General features: G+C 55.1%; 1 protein-coding gene across 1 annotated transcript in view; it reads right to left on the bottom strand.

Moving 5' to 3' along the window:
• Positions 1-22,474, bottom strand: part of LOC140396644 (autism susceptibility gene 2 protein homolog) — a 31,405-nt gene extending 8,931 nt beyond the window's left edge. The window contains 4 exon segments of the mRNA XM_072485439.1: positions 4,822-4,911; positions 15,455-15,532; positions 17,045-17,177; positions 22,376-22,474. Of these exon segments, the coding sequence (XP_072341540.1) occupies positions 4,822-4,911; positions 15,455-15,532; positions 17,045-17,177; positions 22,376-22,474 (400 nt within the window).
• Positions 22,475-23,045: the final 571 nt, after the last annotated feature.

Here is a 23,045-nt window from a genome sequence, read left to right as displayed (position 1 = left end):
AGAGAGAGCGCGAGAGAGAGCGCGAGAGAGAGCGCGAGAGAGAGCGCGAGAGAGAGCGCGAGAGAGAGCGCGAGAGAGAGCGCGAGAGAGAGAGCGAGAGAGAGCGCGAGAGAGAGAGCGAGAGAGAGAGCGAGAGAGAGAGCGAGAGAGAGAGCGAGAGAGAGAGCGAGAGAGAGCGCGAGAGTGAGAGAGAGAGAGAGCGAGCGAGAGCGCGATAGAGAGAGCGAGCGAGTGCGAGCGCGAGAGAGAGCGCGAGAGAGAGCGCGAGAGAGAGCGCGAGAGAGAGCGCGAGAGAGAGCGCGAGAGAGAGCGCGAGAGAGAGCGCGAGAGAGAGCGCGAGAGAGAGCGCGAGAGAGAGCGCGAGAGAGAGCGCGAGAGAGAGCGCGAGAGCGAGAGCGAGACAGAGAGCGAGACAGAGAGCGAGACAGAGAGCGAGACAGAGAGCGAGACAGAGAGCGAGACAGAGAGCGAGACAGAGAGCGAGACAGAGAGCGAGACAGAGAGCGAGACAGAGAGCGAGACAGAGAGCGAGACAGAGAGCGAGACAGAGAGCGAGACAGAGAGCGAGAGAGAGAGCGAGAGAGAGAGCGAGAGAGAGCGCGAGAGAGAGCGCGAGAGAGAGAGCGCGAGAGAGAGAGCGCGAGAGAGAGCGAGAGAGAGAGCGAGAGAGAGAGCGAGAGAGCGAGAGAGAGAGAGTGAGAGAGCGAGCGAGAGCGCGATAGAGAGAGCGAGCGAGTGCGAGAGCGAGTGCGAGAGCGCGAGAGAGAGCGCGAGAGAGAGCGCGAGAGAGAGCGCGAGAGAGAGCGCGAGAGAGCGCGCGAGAGAGCGCGCGAGAGAGAGAGCGAGCGAGAGAGCGAGAGAGCGCGTGAGAGAGTGAGAGCGAGAGAGAGCGCGAGGGAGCGCGAGAGAGAGCGCGAGAGAGAGCGCGAGAGAGAGCGCGAGAGAGAGCGCGAGAGAGAGCGCGAGAGAGAGCGCGAGAGAGAGCGCGAGAGAGAGCGCGAGAGAGAGCGCGAGAGAGAGCGCGAGAGAGAGCGCGAGAGAGAGCGCGAGAGAGACGCGAGAGAGAGCGCGAGAGAGAGCGCGAGAGAGAGCGCGAGAGAGAGCGCGAGAGAGAGCGCGAGAGAGAGCGCGAGCGAGAGCGCGAGAGAGAGCGCGAGAGAGAGCGCGAGAGAGAGCGCGAGCGAGAGAGAGCGCGAGAGAGAGCGCGAGAGAGAGAGCGAGAGCGAGAGCGAGACAGAGAGCGAGACAGAGAGCGAGACAGAGAGCGAGACAGAGAGCGAGACAGAGAGCGAGACAGAGAGCGAGAGAGAGCGCGAGAGAGAGCGCGAGAGAGAGCGCGAGAGAGAGCGCGAGAGAGAGAGCGCGAGAGCGAGCGCGAGAGCGAGCGCGAGAGAGAGCGCGAGAGAGAGCGCGAGAGAGAGCGCGAGAGCGAGCGCGAGAGCGAGAGCGAGACAGGGAGCGAGACAGGGAGCGAGACAGGGAGCGAGACAGGGAGCGAGACAGGGAGCGAGACAGGGAGCGAGACAGGGAGCGAGAGCGAGAGCGAGCGCGAGAGCGAGCGCGAGAGCGAGCGCGAGAGCGAGCGCGAGAGAGCGCGCGAGACAGAGAGCGCGCGAGACAGAGAGAGCGAGAGAGCGCGAGACAGAGAGAGCGCGAGACAGAGAGAGCGCGAGACAGAGAGAGCGCGAGAGCGCGAGACAGAGAGAGCGCGAGACAGAGAGAGCGCGAGACAGAGAGAGCGCGAGACAGAGAGAGCGCGAGACAGAGAGAGCGCGAGACAGAGAGAGCGCGAGACAGAGAGAGCGCGAGACAGAGAGAGCGCGAGACAGAGAGAGCGCGAGACAGAGAGAGCGCGAGACAGAGAGAGCGCGAGACAGAGAGAGCGCGAGACAGAGAGAGCGCGAGACAGAGAGAGCGCGAGACAGAGAGAGCGCGAGACAGAGAGAGCGCGAGACAGAGAGAGCGCGAGACAGAGAGAGCGCGAGACAGAGAGAGCGCGAGACAGAGAGAGCGCGAGACAGAGAGAGCGCGAGACAGAGAGAGCGCGAGACAGAGAGAGCGCGAGACAGAGAGAGCGCGAGACAGAGAGAGCGCGAGACAGAGAGAGCGCGAGACAGAGAGAGCGCGAGACAGAGAGAGCGCGAGACAGAGAGAGCGCGAGACAGAGAGAGCGCGAGACAGAGAGAGCGCGAGACAGAGAGAGCGCGAGACAGAGAGAGCGCGAGACAGAGAGAGCGCGAGACAGAGAGAGCGCGAGACAAGAGAGAGCGCGAGACAAGAGAGAGCGCGAGACAAGAGAGAGCGCGAGACAGAGAGAGCGCGAGACAGAGAGCGCGAGGGCGCGAGACAGCGAGGGCGCGAGACAGCGAGAGCGCGAGACAGCGAGAGCGCGAGACAGAGAGAGCGCGAGACAGAGAGAGCGCGAGACAGAGAGAGCGCGAGACAGAGAGAGCGCGAGACAGAGAGAGCGCGAGACAGAGAGAGCGCGAGACAGAGAGAGCGCGAGACAGAGAGAGCGCGAGACAGAGAGCGCGCGAGACAGAGAGCGCGCGAGACAGAGAGCGCGCGAGACAGAGAGCGCGCGAGACAGAGAGCGCGCGAGACAGAGAGCGCGCGAGACAGAGAGCGCGCGAGACAGAGAGCGCGCGAGACAGAGAGCGCGCGAGACAGAGAGCGCGCGAGACAGAGAGCGCGCGAGACAGAGAGCGCGCGAGACAGAGAGCGCGCGAGACAGAGAGCGCGCGAGACAGAGAGCGCGCGAGACAGAGAGCGCGCGAGACAGAGAGCGCGCGAGACAGAGAGCGCGCGAGACAGAGAGCGCGAGACAGAGAGCGCGAGACAGAGAGCGCGAGACAGAGAGCGCGAGACAGAGAGCGCGAGACAGAGAGCGCGAGACAGAGAGCGCGAGACAGAGAGCGCGAGACAGAGAGCGCGAGAGCGAGAGAGGGTGAGAGAGAGCGAGAGAGGGTGAGAGAGAGCGAGAGAGGGTGAGAGAGGGCGAGAGAGGGCGCGAGAGGGCGAGAGAGGGCGAGAGAGGGCGAGAGAGGGCGAGAGAGAGAATGAGAGAGAGTGAGAGATAGAGAGTGAGAGACAGAGGATGCAAGGAGAGCGAGAGAGAGCGAGAGAGCGAGAGAGAGCGAGAGAGAGAATGAGAGAGAGAATGAGAGAGAGTGAGAGAGAGAGTGAGAGAGAGAGTGTGAGAGAGAGTGTGAGAGAGAGTGTGAGAGAGAGTGTGAGAGACAGAGGATGCAAGGAGAGGGTACGAAGGTAAGAATGCAGATATCAGCCAATAGACTACATCCTTGAAATGAGGAGATGCGAGCGTCACAAAATTGGAGGATCAATGCTGAGGGAGTGCCGCACTGTTGGAGGGTCAGTATTGAGGGAGCGCCGCACTGTCGGAGGGTCAGCGCTGAGGGAGCCCCACACTGTCAGAGGGGCAGTACTGAGGGAGCGCCGCACTGTCGGATCATCAATGCTGAGGGAGCGCCGTACTGTCGCAGGGTCAGTGCTGAGGGAGCGCCGCACTGTCGGAGGGTCAGTGCTGAGGGAGCACCGCACTGTCGTGGGGACAGTGTTGAGGAAGCGCCGCACTGTCGGAGGGTCAGTACTGAGGGAGTGCTGCACTTTCAGAGGGTCAGATCTGAGGGAGCGCCGCACTGTCAAAGGGTCAGTACTGAGGGAGTACCGCACTGTCAGAGGGTCAGTGCTGAGGGAGTGCCGCACTGTCGGACGGTCAGTGCTGAGGGAGTGCCACACTGTCAGAGGGTCAGTACTGAAGGAGCGCCGCACTGTCGGAGGGTCAGTGCTGAGGGAGCGCCGCACTGTCGGAGGGTCAGTGCTGAGGGAGCCCCACACGGTCAGAGGGTCAGTGCTGAGGGAGCACCGCACTGTCGTGGGGACAGTGTTGAGGAAGCGCCGCACTGTCGGAGGGTCAGTACTGAGGGAGTGCTGCACTTTCAGAGGGTCAGATCTGAGGGAGCGCCGCACTGTCAAAGGGTCAGTACTGAGGGAGTGCCGCACTGTCAGAGGGTCAGTACTGAGGGAGCGCCGCACTGTCAGAGGGTCAGTACTGAGGGAGCGCCGCACTGTCAGAGGGTCAGTACTGAGGGAGCGCCGCACTGTCGGAGGGTCAGTGCTGAGGGAGCGCCGCACTGTCAGAGGGTCAGTACTGAGGGAGCGCCGCACTGTCTGAGGGTCAGTGCTGAGGGAGTGCCGCACTGTCAGAGGGACAGTACTGAGTGAGCGCCGCACTGTCAGAGGGTCAGTGCTGAGGGAGTGCCGCACCGTTGGAGGATCAGAACTGAGGGAGCGCCGCACTGTTGGAGGATCAGAACTGAGGGAGCACAGCACTGTCAGACGGTCAGTATTGGGGGAGCGCAGCACTGTTGTGGGGGGTATAGCACTGAGCTGCATTATTGGATGGGTCTGTCTGCACCCCAGGTGTGACATAAAATTGCACAAGAGAAACAGGGGAGTTCATTTATGTATTCAAAGTAGCAATATTTACACATCGACCAGCCTGTATCAATGGTGATCTGTGTAAGGCGGAAATTGGCCCGAGCATTTCCGGCGTCCAGCAGGGAGCCGGCGTCAGAGACTGACTTCACTTGGTGCTAAGTGCTTTCCAGAACCTCCTGAGCTTTGTGGATGTTACTGTCAAACTACCGAGTCCAGGCTGAGGAGGGCGCTCGTCCAGGTGTGGGTCTGTGTACGGGGGTTGCTGGGAGGGGAGTAGAGTCAAGAGTGACAAATTCAGCTCAGGCTGTTTGGGGGTGGCGGTGGAGAAGGGACCAGGTTAGGGTACAGAGTCTCACTTACCCACAGCCGGGTTGCCCAGCCCTCCAAAGGCTCTGTTTGTCAGCTGTCCGATCGCACTGTAGGCCGGGGCCCTGCCATAGGGATCTGTAACTGTAACACATGGAGAGTTACAACATTGGTTTTCCTGCAGACCTCCAAACACCTGCCTGACCTTGTCCGTCCGTCCCCCGTCGAAACCAGAGGGAGGGTGTAATCTCCAATCTGCCTCATAACCTCATCACTGCCTCACCCTCCCAGTCCCCTCATCACTGCCTCACCCTCCCAGTCTGCCTCATACCCTCATCACTGCCTCACCCTCCCAGTCTGCCTCATACCCTCATCACTGCCTCACCCTCCCAGTCCCCTCATCACTGCCTCACCCTCCCAGTCTGCCTCATACCCTCATCACTGCCTCACCCTCCCAGTCCCCTCATCACTGCCTCGCCCTCCCAGTCTGCCTCATACCCTCATCACTGCCTCACCCTCCCAGTCTGCCTCATACCCTCATCACTGCCTCACCCTCCCAGTCTGCCTCATACCCTCATCACTGCCTCACCCTCCCAGTCCCCTCACACCCTCATCACTGCCTCACCCTCCCAGTCCCCTCACATCCTCATCACTGCCTCACCCTCCCAGTCCCCTCATATCCTCATCACTGCCTCACCCTCCCAGTCCCCTCATCACTGCCTCACCCTCCCAGTCCCCTCATCACTGCCTCACCCTCCCAGTCCCCTCATCACTGCCTCACCCTCCCAGTCCCCTCATATCCTCATCACTGCCTCACCCTCCCAGTCCCCTCATATCCTCATCACTGCCTCACCCTCCCAGTCCCCTCATCACTGCCTCACCCTCCCAGTCCCCTCATCACTGCCTCACCCTCCCAGTCCCCTCATCACTGCCTCACCCTCCCAGTCCACTCATATCCTCATCACTGCCTCACCCTCCCAGTCCCCTCATCACTGCCTCACCCTCCCAGTCCCCTCATCACTGCCTCACCCTCCCAGTCCCCTCATATCCTCATCACTGCCTCACCCTCCCAGTCCCCTCATCACTGCCTCACCCTCCCAGTCCCCTCATCACTGCCTCACCCTCCCAGTCCCCTCACACCCTCATCACTGCCTCACCCTCCCAGTCTGCCTCACATCCTCATCACTGCCTCACCCTCCCAGTCCCCTCATCACTGCCTCACACTCCCAGTCTGCCTCACACCCTCATCACTGCCTCACCCTCCCAGTCCCCTCACACCCTCATCACTGCCTCACCCTCCCAGTCCCCTCACACCCTCATCACTGCCTCACCCTCCCAGTCCCCTCACACCCTCATCACTGCCTCACCCTCCCAGTCCCCTCATCACTGCCTCACCCTCCCAGTCCCCTCATCACTGCCTCACCCTCCCAGTCCCCTCATCACTGCCTCACCCTCCCAGTCCCCTCATCACTGCCTCACCCTCCCAGTCCCCTCATCACTGCCTCACCCTCCCAGTCCCCTCACACCCTCATCACTGCCTCACCCTCCCAGTCCCCTCACACCCTCATCACTGCCTCACCTTCCCAGTCCCCTCACACCCTCATCACTGCCTCACCTCCCAGTCCCCTCACACCCTCATCACTGCCTCACCCTCCCAGTCCCCTCACACCCTCATCACTGCCTCACCCTCCCAGTCCCCTCACACCCTCATCACTGCCTCACCTCCCAGTCCCCTCACACCCTCATCACTGCCTCACCCTCCCAGTCCCCTCACACCCTCATCACTGCCTCACCCTCCCAGTCCCTTCACACCCTCATCACTGCCTCACCCTCCCAGTCCCCTCACACCCTCATCACTGCCTCACCCTCCCAGTCCCCTCACACCCTCATCACTGCCTCATCCTCCCAGTCCCCTCACACCCTCATCACTGCCTCACCCTCCCAGTCCCTTCACACCCTCATCACTGCCTCACCCTCCCAGTACCCTCACACCCTCATCACTGCCTCACCCTCCCAGTCCCCTCATTACTGTCTCACCCTCCCAGTCCCCTCATACCCTCATCATTGCCTCACCCACCCAGTCCCCTCATTACTGCCTCACCCTCCCAGTCTGCCTCATACCCTCATCACTGCCTCACCCTCCCAGTCCCCTCATTACTGTCTCACCCTCCCAGTCCCCTCATACCCTCATCATTGCCTCACCCGCCCAGTCCCCTCATCACTGCCTCACCCTCCCAGTCTGCCTCACACCCTCATCACTGCCTTACCCTCCCAGTCTGCCTCATACCCTCATCACTGCCTCACCCTCCCAGTCCCCTCACACCCTCATCCCTGCCTCACCCTCCCAGTCCCCTCATCACTGCCTCACCCTCCCAGTCCCCTCACACTCTCATCACTGCCTCACCCTCCCAATCCCCTCATCACTGCCTCACCCTCCCAGTCTGCCTCATACCCTCGTCACTGCCTCACCCTCCCAGTCCCCTCATACCCTCATCATTGCCTCACCCTCCCAGTCCCCTCTTCACTGCCTCACCCTCCCAATCGTCCCCTCACACCCTCATCACTGCCTCACCCTCCCAGTCCCCTCACACCCTCATCACTGCCTCACCCTCCCAGTCCCCTCATCACTGCCTCACCCTCCCAATCGTCCCCTCACACCCTCATCACTGCCTCACCCTCCCAGTCCCCTCATACCCTCATCACTGCCTCACCCTCCCAGTCCCCTCATACCCTCATCGCTGCCTCACCCTCCCAGTCCCCTCAGGCCCTCATCACTGCCTCACCCTCCCAATCCTGTGTCAAGAGCCTGTCACAAGCAAAGTTGAAATCTGGGCTGTCGCTATTTGCCGATTGGTTTAAATTGCCATTGGAGGTCGAGGAGCTCCGAGGTGCTGAGGGATCTGGGTGTCCTAGTGCACGAATCATAAAAGGCTGGTTTACTGGTGCAGCAAGTAATCAGGGAATGTTATAGTTAATTGAATGTTATAGTTAATCGTGAGGGGAATTGATTACAAAAGTTGGAGGTTTTGCTTCAGTTGTACAGGGTGCTGGTGAGACCACATCAGGAGTATTGTGTGCAGTATTGTTCTCCTTATTGAAGGAAAGATGTAAATGTGTTAAAAGCAGCTCAGACAAAATTTACCAGACCAATACCAGGAACGGGTGAGTTGTCTTATGAGGGAAGATTTGGAGGGGTTATGTTTGTATCTGCTGGAGTTTAGAAGAGTGAGAGGCCCTTGATCGAGACCTTTAAGATCCTGAGGGGGACTTCCGGTTGCGGCTATGCCTAGGTAGGTCGCACGTTCGGCAGCTCCCGCCGGGAACGGACTTTTGGGCTCTTCAGAGGGGCCCCCAAGGGCAATTGTTCGACGGCTTTCAGTGTGGGAAGGTGACAGTAAGGTCCCCCTGACATTATATGGATTGGATCAGGAGTAGAGCGGTTAAGAAAGTGATCCTGGTGCAGCGAAAAGTGCAAGGAAGGAAAAGCAAGATGGCGGCGGGTGGAGACGAAGCAGCGTGGGCGCAGTGGGTGCAGGAGCAGCAGGAGTTCCTTAAACGCTGCTTTGCGGAGCTGAAGACAGAAATGCTGGCGCCAATGAAGGCGGCGATTGAGAAGCTTGTGGAGACCCAGAAGGCTCAAGGGGCGGCGATCCGGGAGGTGCGGCAAAAAGCCTCGGAGAACGAGGACGAGATCTTGGGCCTGGCGGTGAAGGTGGAGGCGCACGAGGCGCTGCACAAGAGGTGGGCGGAAAAAATAGAAGACCTGGAGAATAGGTCGAGGTGGAAGAATCTTCCGATTCTGGGTCTCCCTGAAGGAGTGGAGGGGCCCGGTGCCGGGGCATATATGAGCATGATGCTCAATTTGCTGATGGGCGCGGGAGCTTTCTCGAGGCCCCTGGAGCTGGATGGGGATCATCGGGTCCTGGCAAGGAGACCCAAAGCCAACGTGCCGCCAAGGGCTGTAGTGGTGAGATGCCACCGCTTTATGGACAGAGAGTGTGTCCTGAGATGGGCCAAAAAAGAATGGAGCAGCAGGTGGGAGAACACGGAGATCCGAATTTACCAGGACTGGAGTGTGGAGGTGGCTAAGAAGAGGGCTGGTTTCAACCGGGCTAAGGCGGTGCTCCATCGGAAGGGGGTGAAGTTCTGGATGCTGCAGCCAGCGCGATTGTGGGTCACGTTCCAAGATCGGCACCACTATTTTGAAACGCCTGATGAGGCATGGAACTTTATACAGACTGAAAAGTTGGACTCAAATTGAGGGTTTGTTGTGGGGGGATGTTTACTGTGCTTACCGCGTTTGGGGAATGTTATTTTTGTTTGAGTGCTGGGTGGGGAGGCCGCAGGCCAGGGAATTTTCCTTCTTTTCCCACGTCCATACAGCCTACTCCCAGATAGATTCTTTCATTTTGAGTAGCGCGCTAATCCCGAAAGTGGAGGGAACGGAATATTCGGCCATAGCCATCTCGGGCCACGCCCCGCATTGGGTGGAGCTGGAGCTGGGGAGGAGAGGGACCTGCGCCCGCTGTGGCGCCTCGATGTGGGACTGTTCACATATGTTGAGATATAGTTCAAGTACATTAGATGGGTCGTTTTTTGTACAGTGTGTGCAGGAGGGTTTCCTGACACAGTTTGTTGACAGGCCAACAAGAGGAGAGGCCACATTAGATTTGGTTTTGGGTAATGAACCAGGCCAGGTGTTGGATTTGAAGGTAGGTGAGCACTTTGGGGACAGTGACCACAATTCGGTGACGTTTACGTTAAGGATGGAAAGGGATAAGTATACACCGCAGGGCAAGAGTTATAGCTGGGGGAAGGGAAATTATGATGCCATTAGACGTGACTTGGGGGGGATAAGGTGGAGAAGTAGGCTGCAAGTGTTGGACACACTGGATAAGTGGAGCTTGTTCAAGGATCAGCTACTGCGTGTTCTTGATAAGTATGTACCGGTCAGGCAGGGAGGAAGGTGCCGAGCGAGGGAACCGTGGTTTACCAAAGAAGTGGAATCTCTTGTTAAGAGGAAGAAGGAGGCCTATGTAAAGATCAGGTGTGAAGTTTCAGTTGGGGCGATGGATAGTTACAAGGTAGCGAGGAAGGATCTAAAGAGAGAGCTAAGACGAGCAAGGAGGGGACATGAGAAGTATTTGGCAGGAAGGATCAAGGAAAACCCAAAAGCTTTCTATAGGTATGTCAGGAATAAGCGAATGACTAGGGAAAGAGTAGGACCAGTCAAGGACAGGGATGGGAAGTTGTGTGTAGAGTCTGAAGGGATAGGCGAGATACTAAATGAATATTTTTCGTCAGTATTCACTCAGGAAAAAGATAATGTTGTGGAGGAGAATGCTGAGCTCCAGGTAAATAGATTAGATGGCATTGAGGTACGTAGGGAAGAGGTGTTGGCAATTCTGGACAGACTGAAAATAGATAAGTCCCCGGGACCTGATGGGATTTATCCTAGGATTCTCTGGGAGGCCAGGGAAGAGATTGCTGGACCATTGGCTTTGATTTTTATGTCATCATTGGATACAGGAATAGTGCCAGAGGACTGGAGGATAGCAAATGTGGTCCCTTTGTTCAAAAAGGGGAGCAGAGACAACCCCGGCAACTATAGACCGGTGAGCCTCACGTCTGTAGTGGGTAAAGTCTTGGAGGGGATTATAAGAGACAAGATTTATAATCATCTAGATAGGAATAATATGATCAGGGATAGTCAGCATGGCTTTGTGAAGGGTAGGTCATGCCTCACAAACCTTATCGAGTTCTTTGAGAAGGTGACTGAACAGGTAGACGAGAGTGGAGCAGTTGATGTGGTGTATATGGATTTCAGCAAAGCGTTTGATAAGGTTCCCCACGGTAGGCTATTGCAGAAAATACGGAGGCTGGGGATTGAGGGTGATTTAGAGATGTGGATCAGAAATTGGCTAGCTGAAAGAAGACAGAGGGTGGTGGTTGATGGAAAATGTTCAGAATGGAGTTCTGTCACAAGTGGAGTACCACAAGGATCTGTTCTGGGGCCGTTGCTGTTTGTCATTTTTATCAATGACCTAGAGGAAGGCGCAGAAGGGTGGGTGAGTAAATTTGCAGACGATACTAAAGTCGGTGGTGTTGTCGATAGTGTGGAAGGAAGTAGCAGGTTACAGAGGGATATAGATAAGCTGCAGTGCTGGGTTGAGAGGTGGCAAATGGAGTTTAATGTAGAGAAGTGTGAGGTGATTCACTTTGGAAGGAAAAACAGGAATGTGGAATATTTGGCTAATGGAAAAGTTCTTGGAAGTGTGGATGAGCAGAGGGATCTAGGTGTCCATGTACATAGATCCCCGAAAGTTGCCACCCAGGTTGATAGGGTGGTGAAGAAGGCCTATGGAGTGTTGGCCTTTATTGGGAAAGGGATTGAGTTCCGGAGTCAGGAGGTCATGTTGCAGCTGTACAGAACTCTGGTACGGCCGCATTTGGAGTATTGCGTACAGTTCTGGTCACCACATTATAGGAAGGACGTGGAGGCTTTGGAACGGGTGCAGAGGAGATTTACCAGGATGTTGCCTGGTATGGAGGGAAAATCTTATGAGGAAAGGCTGATGGACTTGAGGTTGTTTTCGTTAGAGAGAAGAAGGTTAAGAGGAGACTTAATAGAGGCATACAAAATGATCAGAGGGTTAGATAGGGTGGACAATGAGAGCCTTCTCCCGCGGATGGAAATGGCTAGCACGAGGGGACATAGCCTTAAACTGAGGGGTAATAGATATAGGACAGAGGTCAGGGGTAGGTTCTTTACGCAAAGAGTAGTGAGGCCATGGAATGCCCTACCTGCTACAGTAGTGAACTCGCCAACATTGAGGGCATTTAAAAGTTTATTGGATAAACATATGGATGATAATGGTATAGTGTAGGTTAGATGGCTTTTGTTTCGGTGCAACATCGTGGGCCGAAGGGCCTGTACTGCGCTGTATTGTTCTATGTTCTATGTTGGCGGATGAGGGGGTGTGCGGGCGGGTGCGAGGGTGTATTGAAAGATATTTGGAGGCTAATGACAACGGGGAGGTGCAGGTGGGGGTAGTCTGGGAGGTGCTGAAGGCGGTGTTCAGGGGAGAGCTAATCTCCATTAGGGCCCACAGGGAGAAGAGAGAGGGGAGGGAGAGGGAGAGGTTGGTGGGGGGGATTTTAAGGGTAGACAGGAATTATGCAGAGGCCCCCAAGGAGGGGCTACTTAGGGAGCGACGGAACCTCCAGACGGAATTCGACCTGTTGACCACGGGGAAAGCAGAGGCACAGTGGAGGAAAGCGCAGGGGGCGACGTACGAGTATGGGGAGAAGGCGAGTCGGATGCTGGCACATCAGCTTTGTAAGAGGGAGGCAGCGAGGGAGATTGGTGGAGTTAAGGATAGAGGGGGGAATACGGTGCGGAGTGCGGTGAGAATAAACAAGGTATTTAGGGACTTCTATGGGGATCTGTACAGGTCGGAGCCCCCAGCGGGGGAGGAGGGGATGCGACGATTCCTAGATCAGCTGAGGTTCCCGAGGGTGAAGGAGGAGGTGGAGGTTGGTTTGGGGGCGCCGATTGGGCTGGAGGACCTGGTTAAAGGATTGGGGAGCATGCAGGCGGGGAAGGCCCCGGGGCTGGATGGGTTCCCGGTTGAATTTTACAGGAAATACGTGGACCTGCTGGGCCCGTTGCTAGTGAGGACTTTTAATAAGGGGGGACCTTGCCCCCGACAATGTCCAGGGCGATGATTTCTTTGATTTTGAAGCAGGACAAGGATCCATTGCAATGTGGGTCGTATAGACCGATCTCGCTCCTCAATGTTGACGCTAAGTTGCTGGCGAAGGTGCTGGCTACGAGAATTGAGAACTGTTTCCGGGGGTGATTCATGAGGACCAGACGGGATTTATGAAGGGTAGGCAGCTAAACACTAATGTGCGGAGGCTCCTCAATGTGATTATGATGCCCTCGGTGGAGGGAGAAGCGGAAGTAGTGGCAGCTATGGACGCGGAGAAGGCCTTTGATGGGTGGATTGGGAGTATCTTTTGGAAGTGTTGCGGAGGTTTGGGGAGGGATTCAGCAGTTGGGTCAAGCTGCTATATAGAGCCCCTGTGGCGAGTGTGGCTACGAACAGGTGGAGGTCAGAGTACTTTTGGCTGTACCGGGGGACGAGGCAGGGGTGTCCCCTAGCCCCCTTGTTGTTTGCACTGGCAATTGAGCCGCTGGCCATGGCACACAGGAAATGAAGGGGAGAACACCGGGTGTTGCTGTATGCCGACGACCTGTTGTTGTATGTGGCGGATCCAGCGGAGGGGATGGCAGAGGTCATGCGGATCCTTAGGGAGTTTGGGGCCTTTCGGGGCCTAGGGAAGAAAGAGCTATTTGTGGTGCATTCTACCGCTGAAGAGGGGGGAAAGCAGCTTTCGGTACCTAGGGATCCAAGTAGCTAGGAGTTGGGGGGCCCTGCACAAGCTCAATTTGACGTGGTTGGTGGAGCAGATGGAGGAGGATTTTAAAAGATGGGATATGCTGCCACTCTCACTAGCAGGTAGGGGGCAGTCAGTCAAAATGACAGTCCTTCCGAGGTTTCTCTTTGTGTTCTAGTGCGTTCCCATTATGATCCCCAAGGCCTTTTTCAAACGGGTAAGCAGGAGCATCATGGGATTTGTGTGGGCGAATAAGACCCCGAGGGCAAAGAGTGTGTTTCTGGAGCGTAGCAGGGACAGCGGGGGGCTGGCGCTGCCAAATTTGTGTGGCTATTATTGGGCAGCCAATGTGACGATGATCCGTAAGTGGGTAATGGAGGGAGAGGGGGCGGCATGGAAGAGGCTAAAGATGGCGTCCTGTGTGGGCACGAGCCTGAGGGCGCTGGTGACGGCACCGCTGCCGCTCACGCCGACAAGGTACACCACGAGTCCGGTGGTGGCAGCGACGCTTAAGATCTGGGGCAGTGGAGGCGACACAGGGGCGAGGTGGGAGCCTCGGTTTGGTCCCCGATTCGGGAGAACCATCGGTTCATCCTGGGAAGGATGGATGGGGGTTTTCGGAGCTGGCATGGGGCAGGGATTAGAAGAATGGGGGACCTGTTCATCGATGGGACGTTTGCGAGCCTAGGGACGCTGAAGGAGAAGTTTGGGCTACCCCCGGGAAACGCTTTCAGATACATGCAAGTGAGGGCGTTTGTGAGGCGGCAGGGGAGGGAATTCCCGCTGCTTCTGGGTGTATGGGTGACAGGGTGATTTCGGGTGTATGGGTTGGAGAAGGCCAGGTTTTGGCGATTTACCAGGAGCTGCAGGAAGTGGAGGAGGCCTTGGTGGAGGAGTTAAAGGGCAAGTGGGAGGAGGAGCTTGGGGAGGAGATAGATGAGGGTCTGTGGGCTGATGCCCTGAGAAGGGTTAATTATTCCTCCTCTTGCGCCAGGCTCAGCCTAATACAGTTCAAAGTTACTCACAGAGCGCATATGACAGGGGCGAGGTTGAGTAGGTTCTTTGGGTTGGAGGACAGATGTGGGAGGTGCTCGGGGAGCCCGGCAAATCACGTCCATATGTTCTGGTCATGCCCGGCGCTGGATGGGTTTTGGAGGGGTTTGGCGAGGACTATATCCAAGTTGGTGAACGCCCGCGTCAAGCAGAGCTGGGGATTGGCATTATTTGGGGTATCGGACGAGCCGTGAGTGCAGGAGGCGAAAGAGGCCGGTATTCTGGCCTTTGCGTCCCTGGTAGCCCGGCGGAGGATTTTGCTACTATGGAAAGTTGCGAAGCCCCTTAGTGTGGAAGCTTGGATCAATGACATAGCAGGGTTCATCAAGCTGGAGAGGATAAAGTTTGCCTTGCGAGGGTCTGTGCAAGGGTTTCTCAGGCGGTGGCAACCGCTCCTAGACTATCTTGCGGAGCGTTAGGAGGAGGTCAGCAGCAGCAGCAGCCCAAGGGCAGGGGGGAGGGGTTCCCTATTTGTGTTTTTAAATGCTATATGGGGGGTTATTGTATTGGGAAGAAATCCAATGTATAAGTTTTGATTGTTGTGTACTTGTCTCTTTCTTTTTGTTTGGGGGGGGGGGTTTGTTGAAAATTTTGAATAAACATTTTTTTAAAAAGATCCTGAGGGGCATCAACAGGGTGACGTGAAGAGGAAGTTTCCTCTTGTGGAAGAATCTAGAACCAGGGGATCACGGTTTAAAAATAAGGGGGTCGTCTATTTAGGCAGTTGTGAGGACTGAAAATGCCAACATCCTTGAGGGCTCTCCAACTGGCGTGACCCTTGACCAGCTTCAACAACGGTGCCCCAGGCAGGGCCAATTCCACGTGGCACAGAATGGGGCAGGGGTTAAAGGTCTGCCAATGTGTGGTTCAAGGTTAGGAGATGGTGATGCGCAGAGAGGGTTGGGAGGTCCTAAGGCTCCAAGACACAAAGGATCAAGAGGCCCGACACCTCCAGTGTTGGGAGTCAAGGATTTCTCCAGCTTAGGAAGGGCTGTGATGACGAGGCACTGTTCAAGGGCTTGGGGAACGGGACGTAGAGATGTTAAATCCAGTCGACCCGCTCGTCGGAAGGGGGAGAATCCAACATTGCGTCCTGGAGTCACACCAGCGAAGGGGGTACATTCGCCTGACTGACAATCCAAGCCTGGGGAGAGCAACCGTACTCGACTGGGGTGCGAGAGGGGAGATGTGAAGCGGGGAAAGCGAAGCATCGCTCAATTGCCTAACTTACCGAGATGGGATGAAGGATTGAGGAATGAGTTGAGTGCATTCGGGGGAGCAAATGGCGAGGACGCTGCATGCACGGCATCTGCAACGAGAGACAACTGATGAGTGACGAGTAACATTCCCGCTGCAAAGTGCCAGGCAATGAGCATCTACAGCAAGAGAGAACCAAACCACTGCCCCAGGACGCTACCATTGCTGACTCCCCCACTATCAACATCCTGGGGGTTGGGGCAGCACGGCGGTGCAATGATTAGCACTGCTGCCTCACGGCACCGAGACCCGGGTTCGATCCCGGCCCCGGGTCACTTTCTGTGTGGAGTTTGCACATTCCCCCCATGACTGTGTGGGTCTCGCCCCCACAACCCAAAAAGATGTGCAGGCTAGGTGGATTTGTCACGCTAAATTGCCCCTTAATTAGAAAAAAAGAATTAGGTACTGTAAATTTATATGAAAAAAAAAGGGAAAAAGGAAACATCCTGGGGGTTCACCATTGACCAGAAACTGAACTGGACCCAGCCACATAAATACTGTGGCTGCAAGAGCAGGTCAGAGGCTGGGAATCCTGCGGAGAGTAACTCACCTCCTGACTCCTCCTGTCCACCATCTACAAGGACACAAGTCAGGAATGTGATGGGACCCTCTCCACTTGCCTGGATGAGCGGCGGCTCCAACAACACTCGAGAAGCTCGACACCATCCAGGACAAAGCAGCCCTGGCTTCACCGACACAGTGTACTGTCTACAAGATGCTCTGCAACGATTCACCAAGGTTCCTTCGGCAGCACCTTCCAAACTCACCACCTCTACCATCTAGAGGGACAGGGGCAGCAGACTCATGGGCAACACCCACCGCCTGCACGTTCCCCTCCAAACCCCACACTCACCATCCTGACTGGGAAATATATCGGCCGTTCCTTCACTGTCACTGGGTCAGAATCCTGGAACTCCCTCCCTAACAGCAGTGTGGGTGTACCTACAACACATGGGACTGCAGTGGTTCAAGCTGGCGGCTCACCCACCACCGTCTCAAGGGTAATTAGGGATGGACAACAGATACAGGGCTTGCCAGAGATGCTCACATCCCACAAAATCTTTAAATAAAAGACCATCCGAATACAAGCAGTAAGCATGTCCCTCAACACCAGCTCTCCACCCGCAAACCAGCCCAAACAGAGCTCAAATCAAGGGGATATTGTGGGGTGAGAAGGTAAAAGGCAATATGACAGGGTAGATTTCACCACTGATATAGTGCCATTTAACGTGATAAAACCATTCAGAAGTCCCCAAGAGGGGCCGAGGTGTTGAGCAGAATCCCTGTTAGCTGCCCAGCCACACTCCCCTCCCTCCCACCCCAGTCGTGCCTCCCCATGTTCAGGATCCAAGCCGGGCGGGGAAGTAGAAGCCAAGGCACAAGGCGTTTCTCTATCAGGGGAATGTATTGAGTCGTTCAGTCACACGGCACTCCTCCCACTTAAACCAGTGTCCCAGATGTTACCCATTTCTTTGTGCTCAAAGACAATTAGTAACCATCGCCCGTTTCTTTCAACTTTATCAATGAGCGTAACGTGATTGACGAGACGATAAGACACCCATACCTGCAGCAGTGAAGAGAGTGGCAGGCCGGGCCAATTCGTGCGAGTGCGCAATGGGTCCAAAAAGGCTGCTGGCATTCCGGCTCAGCAGATCCGTCTTGGTGAAGTCCATTTTGTGGTGGTCCGTATGGATCATCTGCAGGGCGGGGTGGAGAGAGAGAGAGAGAGAGCAGAGGGGGAGGGTCAGGAAATATCCCCAACATTCGTCAACTGGCAAACGTCACGTGGCGGCTATCCGCAATTGTACCCAATGGGGGCAGAGGCCCGAAGAGATTGCAGGAAGAGGTGGCTAATTGACCCCTGGAGTCTGCTCCCCATCACCGTCTCCCCCCCAATTACAGCATGGATTTATTTTCGACCGTGTGGGGAAGGCTTTGCTGGCTGGAGTCAAGGGGTCGGAATACTCTGCAATTGCAGTGTCAGATCACGCTCCACATTGGGTGGATATGGTGCTGGAGAAGGGGGCAGCGCAGAGACCGGGGTGGAAACTGGATGTGGGGCTTTTGGGGAACCAAGTGTTCTGTGAGAAAATTGAAAATGTAATTAAGGAATATGTAGGTTTCAATTGTACGGGTGAGGTGTCGAAGGCAGTCGGCTGGGAGGCTCTAAAGGCGGTGGTGAGGGGTGAGGTAATTTTGTTTGAGGCCAGGGTGGACAAAGAGGAGAGGTTGGAGCGGCAGAGGGTAATAGATGAGATGTTGGAGGTAGATAGGAGGTATGCAGAGGATGGGGACCCGGCGAGGCTGGAAAAGAGGAAGGAACTAAGGCGAGCTTCGACCGACTGTCCACCAGGAAGGCGGTGCGCCAACTGAGACGAGCAAGGGGTGCAGTTTATGAACATGGAGATAAGGCATGTTAGCAGGTCAGCTCCGGAGGGCGGCAGCGGCAAGGGAAATTATTCAGGTGAGGGATAGGGCAGGGAAGTTGGTGGTGGCTCTTGTGCTGATCAACAAGGGTTCTTGAGGAGTTTTATGTGAGGTTGTACAAGTCAGAGCCACCCAGGGGAGACCGTGAGATGCAGGAATTTCTAGATGGGTTGGAGTACCCGAGGCTAGGGGAGACAGGGCTACATTAGAAGGAGCAATAGTGGAACAGGAGATAAAGGATGCGATTGGGAGGATGCAGTCGGGGAAGGTGGCAGGGCCCAATGGGCTTCCGGTGGAATATTATTAAAAATTCAAGGATAGATTGGCACCCCTGATGGTGGGGATGTTTGAGGAGGCGATAGGGAAGGGGGTGTTGCCGCAAACCTTGGGGCAGGCATCGATTTCACTGTTGCTAAAAAAAAAGATAAGGATCCGACGGAGTGTGGGTCGTATCGGCCCATATCACTTCTGAATGTGGACGTAAAAGTGTTGGCGAAGGTACTGGCGGGTAGGCTGGAGGAGTGCCTCCCGAAGGTGATAGGGGAGGATCAGACAGGGTTCATGAAAGGGAGGCAGCTGTTTTCGAACATTAGGAGGGTTTTGAACGTCGTTATGGCACCGGCAGAGGGGTAGGAAACAGAGGGGGTTGTAGCATTGGACGCCGAGAAGGCGTTTGATCGGGTAGAATGGGGGTACCTGATGGCAGTGCTGGAGCGGTTTGGGATTGGACCAAGGTTTGTGAACTGGGTAAAGCTATTATAGAAGGAGCCAAAGGCGAGTGTCCGCACAAATAATATCAGTTCGAGATACTTTTCTCTCCACCGTGGGACGAGACAGGGATGTCCTATGTCCCCCCTGCTGTTTGCATTTGCGATTGAGCCGTTGGCCATCGCATTGAGAAGTTTGGGAGCATGGAAAGGAATAGTGCGGGGAGGGGGGGGGGGGGGGGGGGTGGATAGAGCATAGGGTGTCCTTATATGCCGCCGACTTGCTGCTGTATGTGTCGGAACCGAGTGCGTCTATAGGAGGAATATTGGAGTTACTGTGGGTATTTGGGTCTTTCGCGGGGTACAAGCTGAACCTGGACAAGAGTGAGTATTTTGTGGTGTCTTGGCCGGGGGTGGGGGCAGGGATGGGGGGGCTGCCATTCCGTAGGGCAGGGACTCATTTTAGGATCTGGGGGTGCAGGTTGCCCAGGAGTGGGGGAGGCTTCGCAGGTACAACATCACTAGTTTGGTGGGGAGAGTGAAAGCCGATCTGGCAAGGTGGGACGGCCTTCCTCTGTCACTGGCAGGTCGGGTACAGTTGGTTAAAATGAATGTGTTGCCGCGATTCCGGTTTATTTTTCAATGCCTACCGATTTTCCTGCCAAAGTCTTTTTCAGGGAGATTGAGGGAAGGATTACCTCATTCATATGGGGAGGGAAGGTGGCCAGAGTGAGAAAGGTGCTGCTACAGAGGGGAAGGCAGGCAGGGGGCTTGGGTCTCCCCTAACCAGTTGTACTACTACTGGGTGGCGAATGTGGAGAAGGTGCGGAGCTGGGTCAGAGGGGTTGATTTTAAGTGGGTCAGAATGGAGGAGAGTTTGTGCAGGGGGTCAGGGCTGAAGGCACTTGCAACAGCGCCGCTCCAGATAGCTCCGGGGAAATATTCAGGGAGTCCGGCAATAATAGCTTCATTGAAAATCTGGAGGCAGTTTCGCCAACACTTCGGGTTGGGGGTAGGGTCAAGGGAAATGCCGATTCGGGGGAACCACAGATTTGAGCCAGGGAAGTGGGATGGAAGTTTTCGGAAATGGGAAGAGAGGGGGATTAAGACGCTAAAAGATTTGTTTCTTCGGGGTCGGTTTGCAGGATTGAGGGAGCTGGAAGCAAAGCATGGGCTAGAGCAGGGAGAAGTGTTTAGGTACATGCAGGTTCAGGATTTTGCCAGGAAGGAGATACAGAACTTCCCAGAGGAACCGGAGCCCAACATTGCTGGAGGAGGTGTTGACGACAAGGGGACTGGAGAAGGGGGCAGTGTCAGCGGTGTACGGAGCTATTTTGGAAGAGGATAAAGGCACCACTGGAAGGGATCAAAGCAAAGTGGGAGGAAGAGCTGAGGAGAGGTTATAGAGGAGGGGGTCTGGTGTGAGGTGCTCCGGAGAGTGAATGCCTCCACCTCATTTACAAGGTTGGGGCTGATACAGCTGAAGGTGGTATATAGAGCGCACCTCACGAGGGTGAGGATGAGCCGATTTTTTGAAGTAGAGGATGTGTGTGAGCGTTGCGGGGGGCCCGCTCATCACGTTCATATGTTTTGGTCCTGTCCAAAGCTAGGGGAGAACTGGAAGGAGGTGTTTAGGGTAATTTCCAAGGTGGTGCGTGTGAAACTGGACCCGGGTCCCCGGGAGGCCATATTCAGGGTGTCGGACCAGCCAGGGTTGGAAACGGGAGCGGAGGCAGATATCATAGCCTTCGCCTCGTTGATCGCCCGAAGGCGGATCCTGTTGGGATGGAGAGCAACCTCTCCACCCAGTGCCCTGGCGTGGCGGGGGGACCTGTTGGAATACTTGACCCTTGAGAAGGTTAAGTTCGAACTGAGGGAAAGGTCGGAGGGGTTCTACAAGTCATGGGCACTATTTATTTTGCACTTTCAAGAACTGGATAACATCAAACATTAGTTGGGGGGGGGGGGGGGGCTGTGTAGATTAAGGGTGACTATGGGTAATCCCGGATTCCTTTTTGTCATTTGTTTATGTAAACATGCGGGCTGATGTTTGGGGGTTGGTGGGCGGATGGGATCGTTGTTATTGCTATGGGGATTGACATATCTTGCTGGTTTATTGTTGATGGGTGTAAATGCGGGAGAAAATGTGAAAAAGGAGAATTAAAAAAAAAAGAATTTTTAAAAAAAAATTTTTTTTAAATGTGATTGTGGGGGTCAATAACACCTCAGTCCCCGTGATGCCACCGGGTACGGAAGCTATCCAATTCGTCCCACTGCCCCATATCTCTTACCATAGCCCAGCAATTGATACCCCTTGGAGTTATTACCCAATTCCCTTCACCACATTACCACTCAATCCACTTTGACCACCCATTCAGACAGCGCGTCCCACAGCATCGCGTGCAACATAAAATTCTCATCACTGCTCGCACTGCCAGCCGTCCCCTCTCTTGATTCCCCCCCCCCCTCCCCCCGATCGCCTTCAATTTGCGTCCGTCTGGTTGCCAGTCCTACTGTCGCCGCAAACAGTTTCTCCTGATTTACTCGATTACATCTCCCCCTTAACCTCCGCTGCTCCGAGGCAATCAGCCCGGCTACTCCAGAGTCAGGTCACCCGTTCGTAACCTTCATGATTCACGCCTTTTGGAATATCATTTGCTGCTCAGGGATTGAAACTTTTCAATGCAAGCTCAGCGAACACACTTGGCATCGAGAAGCTGGCGGACAAGCCTTGGGGGAATTTCAATTCACCGCATGGCCCATGTTTATTGAATGCAGCCGGAGATGAGAATGGGCAAAAGGTAATGGATGGGTGTGACTCCCCCCCCCCCGCCCCCCCCCCCGCCGCCGCCTCCCCCTCTCTGGGCTTAGTGATGGAGACGGAACATCTATAGCTGTCCTGAGAAAGGGCTGTAATGATCCATATGCTTTCTCAGATCAAAGGGGACATGTGGGAGTTGGGAGAACACCGTGATCACATTTCTAGCTGGGGCATCCCAGGTGAGCTTGCGGCTGTCTGGACCAGTTCATGCCCACCTGGGACAGGTATCCCCTATTCATATGCTCTTTTGGTGTAACATTTTTAAAAAAGTCAACAAGCTAAAGATCAATAAATGAGTGTGACGAACAAATCTTTACAGGAAAGTGAGCAAATCAAATTAAAACAGAGATGCTACCCACCTTGGCCAGGTGACCCCTGTTTATATGGGTTTATGGTACCTCATTAAACAGTGCATCGTAACAACATACAAAACACCCTCTCCTCCTGGAATGCCTCCCTCAGGACGTGAGCAAAGATGCAAAGAGGGGAGTTACAGGAATGGGGCCTGGGATTAGGGATGTTTAGTTATATGGAGGGACTGGAGAAGCTGCGTTGTTCTCCTTAAGAGCACAAAAGATTAAGGCGTGATTTAATAACAGTTAAATGCAGCAAAAGCAGCAGGGGAGGGTAAATGTTTTAATTTTTTTTTTTAAATAAGAGGACCCAATTCATTTTTTCCAATTAAGTGGCAATTTAGCGTGGCCAATCCACCTACCCTGCACATCTTTTGGGTTGTGGGGGCGAAACCCACGCAAACACGGGGAGAATGTGCAAACTCCACACGGGCAGTGACCCAGAGCCGGGATCGAACCTGGGACCGCGGCGCGGTGAGGCAGCAGTGCTAACCCACTGCGTCACTGTGCTGCTCAGAGGGCGGCAAAATTAAACGGCAAAACCTGTGGCTCATGCCACAAAATGTTGAGGTGCTCCAAACACATACCGTACGAACTTTGTTCTTCTCCTGATGCTGATAGATCATCCACGCGATTTGCACGTGCATCGCACACCATTTACCAGGCTTCTGCGGGGCCAAAGACATGTAAGCAGAAGTGAATCAAATCTCCAGGACCTGCACACCAAATACCACACAGCTTTCTGAGGGGGAGGGGAAGAAATAGCACAGGTATTGCTGAAAACATCAAGTACGTATAAATGAGCCACGTTAAGAGTGCAACTGATGATCTTAAATTGGTTGTTAGTGTAGCTATTAGCTCACTCAGGGTTGTTCAGCAAGTGCTGCCCGACTGCAGAATCATAAGCAAAAGTAGACACTTTGTTTTGCTTTCACCAAAAGAAATAACAACTTGGCTTTAAAAAAGGGATGGGGGAAACAGGAGAAAGGGAGTGAGAGGAAAACAACAAGGCTAGGGGGAGATAATAGTTTCAATGCTGTTTTCCCCATCAAAACTTTCGATCATTCACCCCACAACCCAAAGATGTGCAGGGTAGGTGGATTGGCCACACTAAATTGCCCCTTAATTGGGAAAAAAAGATTGGGTACTCTAAATTAAAAAGAAAACCTTTTGATCATACCCCTAGTCAGAGTTGCGACATGAAATGTGAGAGAGTTGGGGGACGATGAAGGGGCGCGAGGTTTTTTTTTGCACTTA

This window comes from Scyliorhinus torazame, chromosome 19, assembly GCF_047496885.1.
Source record: "Scyliorhinus torazame isolate Kashiwa2021f chromosome 19, sScyTor2.1, whole genome shotgun sequence".
In the NCBI taxonomy this organism is placed as follows: domain Eukaryota; kingdom Metazoa; phylum Chordata; class Chondrichthyes; order Carcharhiniformes; family Scyliorhinidae; genus Scyliorhinus; species Scyliorhinus torazame.
This window is presented reverse-complemented; position numbering and strand designations above follow the sequence as displayed.